Here is a 7500-nt window from a genome sequence, read left to right on the forward strand (position 1 = left end):
AGAGGAGAGGAGAGGAGAGGAGAGGAGAGAGGGGAGGGGAGGGGAGGGGAGAGAGGAGAGGAGACAGGAGAAGAGGAGAGGAGATGAGAGGAGAGGGGGAGAGGAGAGGAGACAGGAGAAGGGGAGAGGAGAGGAGAGGAGAGGAGAGGAGAGGAGAGGAGAGGAGAGGAGAGGAGAGGAGAGGAGAGGAGAGGAGAGGAGAGGAGAGGAGAGGAGAGGAGAGGAGAGGAGAGGAGAGGAGAGGAGAGGAGAGGGAATGATCCGGATGAAACAGTGATGATGATGAGTGTGCTCCTACTCTGATGATGCTGGTTTCCAAATCTCCGCCACACAAGTCATCAATATTATGATGTCATATTCACTTCCAAATATGGAGTTTCACACGGCTCCATATTCAGTGGATCTGAGATTATGAATTCACACAAAATGAAAAAAATATTCAGGGGTTTTATATTTGTTTATTAATTAGCCTATTGTTATTTTTATGCCGCATGTTACATTGGAACACAATGGAAAAAAAGTGGACAAAAACTTTTTTTTTGTCCTATTTGTCTAAATGTCTGACTGTACCTCGTGCTGTTTACATTTCTGGCTAATATTCGATCAATCAAACCAGCTGCGACAGAACACCAGCAGAGCGGTTGAAAACTGGTTTAGTTTGTGATGGAATAGAACAGTCAATTTGTGAATTAAACTCAGAATAATGAATGATGAAGAAGCATCTCATAAGGATGACAGGAAAGACTGATAGAAGTTAATTGGATCTGCAGGGAACAACAGAACAAGTAGGTTTCGAAGGAGGTGAAGTCGGAAGGGATCACGACAACAATTAAAGGAACTGTGGAGGTAGAGGGACGGAGAGAAAACAAATATGTGAAATTAGTTCATCAAAGTTTACATGAGATGAGAGAAAAATAATGAATACTCCTTAATAATGAAGTCTCCTTTGTTGCGTTTTATGCGTCTTTGCATTGTCATGCCGCTGGCTTCCATTGCCAAAGAATGGTAGACTGCATCTTTGCGTCTTCCCGTGTGAACGCACCATTTCTGTTCCATGCCAGTTCTAGGTGTAGTCGACGAACATGTTTGGTCATAGTTTTTTTCGACGACACTGGTCTGACACATGGCAATGGAGATCCCTAGGTATGTCGACAAACTAAACATTGTCTAGCGTATTGTGTCAATACTATTGACTCCTTATATTTTGTTCATAGCTGGGTTCGCACAAAGATTCGGCTTTTGGTGACTAGTTTTTGAATTTTGGCGTGGTGTTAGGTCCATATGGGTATAATGATTTCAAAAAGCTGTGCAAAGGTATTGGGAGCGCCCCCTAGTGGTCTGTTTACACAGACTCAAATATTACACACTTATAGGTATGGTTGAAAACCAAAATAATTGATAAAAGAGATTCTGTTACTATTGGGTGTGCTAAATAACATACTAAAATCTTAGGAAAACGAACAACCAGAAAGGCATCGTTTTCAAATGAGCTAAAATGCCTATAAACTGGGATTGAATACTTTTGAATTTTGGCATGGTGTTAGGTATGGGCATAAGGTTTTCAAAAACCCTCGCAAAATAATTTGGCTCCCCCCTAGCGGTCGGTTTGCAATGAAACCACTATTATGTCAGTATATGGTTGAAACCCCAAATAATTGATATAAGAGATTTTTCAATGGATTATGTTACTAGTGGGTGTGCTAAATAACATACTAAAAGTCAGCGTCACGTGGTCTCACCTGGCGCGGGCGGCGTGTGCAGGTAAACGTCCTCGCTGTACTCCCCGAAGCCCGCCTTGTTGCACCCTCGCACCCGCAGCACGTACACGCTGTCCATCTCCAGCCTGTCGATCACCGCGTTGGTCCCGCCCACCTCGTTGATGCGCTGCCACGTGGAGGCGGAGTCGGGCGTCCTGACGCCGCCCCACGTGGCCCCGGTCAGGCCCGAGCGCCGCTGGTACTCGACGGAGAAGTGCCAGGCGGGGGCGGAGTCCAGGGGGAGGCGCCAGCACAGGAACAGCTCATCGTAGGCCAGCGTTTTCTGAGTGTCGATGACGGGAGCCAATGGGGCTGCAGAGAGAGATAGAGTAAGTAAGACGCGGGAACGCGGGAAGCGAACACAGCTCGTAAATTGCAATAACAACAATTAGAATAAATTACGTACTTTTTTAAAGGTTTTTTTTTAAGTTCTCTTTTTGTTTTTTAAGTTTTTTTTAAAAGTTTTTTGTTTTTAAGTTTTTTTTAAGTTAAGTTTTGTGTGTGTGTGTGTGTGTGTGTGTGTGTGTGTGTGTGTGTGTGTGTGTGTGTGTGTGTGTGTGTGTGTGTGTGTGTGTGTGTGTGTGTGTGGTGGCGGGCGGGTGGTGTTACAGCGTGACACACACACACACAGACAGACAGACACACACACAGACATGTTCTACTAGATCTCATATTTAGTGCTCACTGCATTCGCAATAATCACATTTAACCCATTTAGACCGTTGGATGTGTGGAAACGTCATAACTAATCCAAGATTGCTAGAACGTCCCAGAGCATTTTCATTGATATCAAACGAGAGAACAATATTCTGATTTTCTTTCTTGTTTGGGGGGGTTGGCCTCTCCTTCTGCACCATACTCCTTGCTCTTCGCGCATGCGTGTTGGCGTTCACTTCCCTGTTTACGGCTCAGGAAGAATGCTTCGTATCTGCTAATCTAGGGAGCTCTCCGTGGTTTTGACCAGATGGATATTCTCTTTATTTCTGACTTCAACATGCCTCTCGTTCAAAATATAAACGCGAGGGATTATTCAGCGACTTTATCGTAATGATGGCAATGTAAGCAAGCAAAAATATTTAATATTTTGAAAGAAATGGCACTGATTGTGTTAAAAAGTACAAAAATGATAGTATCAAAAATCAAAATGTACTTAATTAGTACCAAAAGTAGAAAGTGCTCATCATGCAGAATGCCTAATTTCACAACTTTTCAAATGTATAAACATCTTTTGAATCTTTTGTGGTGCCAATCGCATTATCAGCGAATCAGCCTGCCCATATGCCTGCAGACATGCCCAAATACGGACGTGCAAATTGGCATTGTCTAGCGCTAAATAAATTAAATTCAACCTTCTTGAATATATATATTTTTTTGATTTGTTGTGTTTTTGTCTGTTCTCTCAGTCTCTTACTGTATGTGGCATTCACGGCTTCATTTCTGGTTTGCATAACAATCTGTCTTCAATCTAGTTCTGCATTCAATAATCCTTTCATGAAAGCAATTATGTTGGATAAGTATGGCCTTGAGCCTCCGCTGCCTTCCACACCCGTTGACGACACAGACAACCAATTAGTCTTGAATCTTTGATCTCAGTTCTCTACAACTCTACGTTTGATTTACTTATACGGTTCCTCTTTGCTGGGATTTTTCATGCTTCTACTAGTCCTATTATGTATCTTGCCTTTTGAACTGTTGCTGAATTGATTAATTATCCCATAGCAGAATACATAAGTGATATGGGGGCCTCATATTTGGTCTTGAAACGGGCCTCCACGTCCCAAAGGCCTCCCCTGGCTCCCGGTGTATGAGGACCTTGAGATGAAGGCTAAAGCCTAATTAACGCCCCATCCGCTAACTCTTTGAAAACCTTTAGTGCTACGATTGTGTGCGGCACAGTGCGGGGAGACGACAATTAACACATCTTGTCTGCCCAAAACAAATAGCAAAAGCTAAAGAAAAATAGCACCGCTGGTCTAAAGACTTGTTCTTGATGATCTTCAGTTCTGCAGGTGAGGATTGTGAAGCTCTGAAGTGAATATCAGCACCCCAATTGTTGTTGTTCTTCTTTGCACTCCTTGAATGAGTTCCGCTTCCATTGCGTGGTCTTGGATTAGTTCATCACGGTGTTATTTCACCAGCTCAGCTCACAGTAGATTTGTTTCTCGTCACCCTCAGCAAAAAAAACAGTGCCAAAATGGCGTCTGGCCTGAGCTACTCTGTCAGGGTTTTTTTTATAGTCGACGAAGGAATTGTGTTAACTCAAACTAAATTGAATAGTTATGAATAAAGCTCCAATAATTTCTCGACCTTTTCCGCTGTTGTCATTAGCCACTTAAGACCTACCTATACATTTAGTTGTACGACAAATAACACACTCACAATAATGACATGTCCAAATGTGCACAAGCGTGCGTGTGTTAAGGGCGCATGCATGCACGCACGAACACACACATGCACGCACACGCGCACGCACACATGCACACACACACCCTACCTCTGATGAACTCCAGGCTGCTGATGAGTTTGAGTTCTTTGGAGGCGTCGAGGTGAAAGTGTCTGAACGAGGTATCAGCGGAGAGGGTGAAACACTGCAGGTGCTCTATAGCCTTCACTAGCCTGAGAGAGAGAGAGAGAGAGAGAGAGAGAGAGAGAGAGATAGAGAGAGAGAGAGAGAGAGAGAGAGAGAGAGAGAGAGAGAGAGAGAGAGAGAGAGAGTGAGAGAAGAGGGGAGGGGAGGATAGACGTATCACGCTACAGTCGTCAGCCACTTTTGAATGAAATAATAAAGCATGTGACTCAAGGCACATGTTCGCGTATGGTCAAAACTGTCCCAAAAACCACACCAACGTGAGAACTGAGCGGTGCAGAGTGTGTGGGTGTGTGTGTGCGTGCAGGCGTGCGTGCTTGCGTGCGTGCGGGCGTGTGTGCTGCCTATAGACATACATACATAGGGACATACATAGAGACAAACACACACGGCCACACTGCTCAACAGTGCCACTTTAGGTCACCAAGCAAGGTATTGCAGCTGTTTCGTGCTCAGGCAGACATACCTATACAGACAGACATACACACACACACACACACACACATGGAGCGGTTGGCACCGCTCAAAAAGACGGCGTCATTTGTTCACCTGCAGTGTGTGATCCTGGCAGCCTGGACGAAGCAGGGCGGGTCCGTCTCCTTGAGGAGCTCCTGCGTGTACGCCATGAGACCGGCGTGTTCCAGCAGGCCGTTCCTCTCGGACATCTGCTGGGACAGAGCCTCTTCCCTGCGGGTGTGGGAGCCCTCCAGCGCCACCACCAGGGTGCCCTGGCGCTCGCACAGGGCGGCCCCCAGCTCCCGGATGCAGTGGTTCAGTTGCTCCTTGGCCACGGCGCTGTTCAACTGCATGCATGGAGTTGGACACACACACACAGAGAGCAGCGTTGATTTCGTCGACTAGAAATGATGACGATACCTTTTTTAATTGAAAACTAAATAAAAACTAAGCTATATGAGGACTAAAACTATGACTAAATATGTTGACAATTTCATCAACAAATAAAAACTAGACTAAAATGTTATAGGGAGGGACTAGTGGAGAAGAGATCCAGAAGAACTAAAATAATCATTTTAATTTGGTTCCGCTCGGGTGTTGCGCTCTGAAAATAGCTGATCTACAAGCTATTTTTAAATGTATGCTGAGATGTAATATTTCAAAATATACAAAGTAACTAGTAGTAACTAAAGTTTTCAAATAATTGTGGTGGAATAAAAGTACTGAAAACTGGAACTACTCCAGTAAATTAAAATACCTACCACAGACGAAAAACAATCTCTGTTTTTCGTCTGTGGCATTCATTTCACTATGGTTGTACTGATCAGCTCCCAGTACAACAGTATCAGACTGTGGTTGTACTGGTCAGCTCCCAGTACAACAGTATCAGACTGTGGTTGTACGGGTTAGCTCCCAGTGCAACAGTATCAGACTGTGGTTGTACTGGTCAGCTCCCAGTACAACAGTATCAGACTGTGGTTGTACTGGTCAGCTCCCAGTACAACAGTATCAGACTGTGGTTGTACGGGTTAGCTCCCAGTACAACAGTATCAGACTGTGGTTGTACTGGTCAGCTCCCAGTGCAACAGTATCAGACTGTGGTTGTACTGGTCAGCTCCCAGTGCAACAGTATCAGACTGTGGTTGTATACTGGTCAGCTCCCAGTACAACAGTATCAGACTGTGGTTGTATACTGGTCAGCTCCCAGTACAACAGTATCAGACTGTGGTTGTACTGGTCAGCTCCCAGTGCAACAGTATCAGACTGTGGTTGTACTGGTCAGCTCCCAGTGCAACAGTAGTAGACTGTGGTTGTATACTGGTCAGCTCCCAGTACAACAGTATCAGACTGTGGTTGTACTGGTCAGCTCCCAGTGCAACAGTATCAGACTGTGGTTGTACTGGTCAGTACAACAGTATCAGACTGTGGTTGTACTGGTCAGTACAACAGTATCAGACTGTGGTTGTACTGGTCAGCTCCCAGTGGGTGTGTATTTATAAATGTGAGGTGTGATTGGTTGATAGAATAAAGAGTGGTTCACCTCCATCTGCGTGACGGTACTCTCCAGCTGCGTGATCTGATTCTGTACTGTCTCCTGATTGGCCAGGATATAGTTGATCTCCTTGGTGATCTTGTCCTAGACGACCAATGGGAATGGTTACTGAAACAGCAGTCAGTCAGTCAGTCATTCAAAACGTTTTTAACTTTTAGGTCGGCTTTTTCAACTATTTCAAGTATAAAGTCATTCAATATTACGTTATTTGTCATATCTGCACGGTATGTACCTTCTGTTTACCAATCCTAAAAGCCAAATAAAAATGTCCCAATGTTCGACGACAGAAAAGCAATAGGGTCTATATCCTTCACAGGTTTTACAGATGAGACCAATTAAGGGTCACCATTCAGTGTGCCATGTGGTTCTCAAACTTTTTTTATTTCAAGGACCCCCGTAACTCTGAGAGTTACACACCCGTACCGGGGCCATTTGGAACCCACTCAAGGACACTTTGAGACCCACTGGGGTAGTGTTTCCAGTGAGCCAACATGCACAATAGCAGCACCCTGACTCGGTTTGACCAGAACGGAACAGAGCCTTCATTAGTATCATCCGTAACACCTGTGAAGGAAGTCGGACGAGGCCCGGAAGTAGGAAGAGTGATTTCCAAAATGGCTGCTGTGCATAGAGCCTTGTTATTTGAGCCATAATCGTGACAGCCACAAGCGGTACCTTCAGTGCCTGGTAGGCCTGTGCGATGGGCAGGACCTTGTGTCCGTGGTGCGCCCGGCGCAGCTTGCAGAGCGGACAGAGCAGCCTCTGACACGTCCTGCAGTAGAACTGGAGCCTCTCCTGATCATGCTCCGGACACGTCAACACCTGCAGACAGACAGACAGACAGAAGGATACGGAGGGAAGGATATCAACACAAAGCTAATGCATATAAACACGAGGAGAAGAGAAGAGAAGAGAAGAGAAGAGAAGAGAAGAGAAGAGAAGAGAAGAGAAGAGAAGAGAAGAGAAGAGAAGAGAAGAGAAGTTTGGAATGACACACTAACCTTGGGCCTGAAGTTGTTGGTTGGCAGGATGTGTTCGTGCTGGGCGCGAGGCGTGCCCCATGGGTGGTACACCTTAAAACATCCATTGCAGAAGTTGGACCTGCAGTCTGCACAGCCTTTAGTGGCTTCTAATGACTGAGGAGGCTT

The 7500-nt window shown here is 45.3% G+C and overlaps 1 protein-coding gene across 1 annotated transcript in view; it reads right to left on the reverse strand.

The window, feature by feature from the left end:
- trim46a (tripartite motif containing 46a) overlaps positions 1–7500 on the reverse strand; it is a gene marked incomplete at both ends in the record, with an annotated part of 26192 nt that overhangs the window by 2140 nt on the left and 16552 nt on the right. Inside the window, 6 exons of the mRNA XM_079503089.1 lie at positions 1740–2069; positions 4252–4373; positions 4894–5147; positions 6341–6436; positions 7028–7174; positions 7354–7500. The exon at positions 7354–7500 is cut by the window's right edge and continues 52 nt beyond it. Coding sequence (XP_079359215.1) covers positions 1740–2069; positions 4252–4373; positions 4894–5147; positions 6341–6436; positions 7028–7174; positions 7354–7500 — 1096 coding nt within the window. The remainder of the gene's footprint in view (positions 1–1739; positions 2070–4251; positions 4374–4893; positions 5148–6340; positions 6437–7027; positions 7175–7353) is intronic.

Source organism: Electrona antarctica (genome assembly GCF_951216825.1).
Source record: "Electrona antarctica genome assembly, chromosome: 6".
NCBI lineage: Eukaryota > Metazoa > Chordata > Actinopteri > Myctophiformes > Myctophidae > Electrona > Electrona antarctica.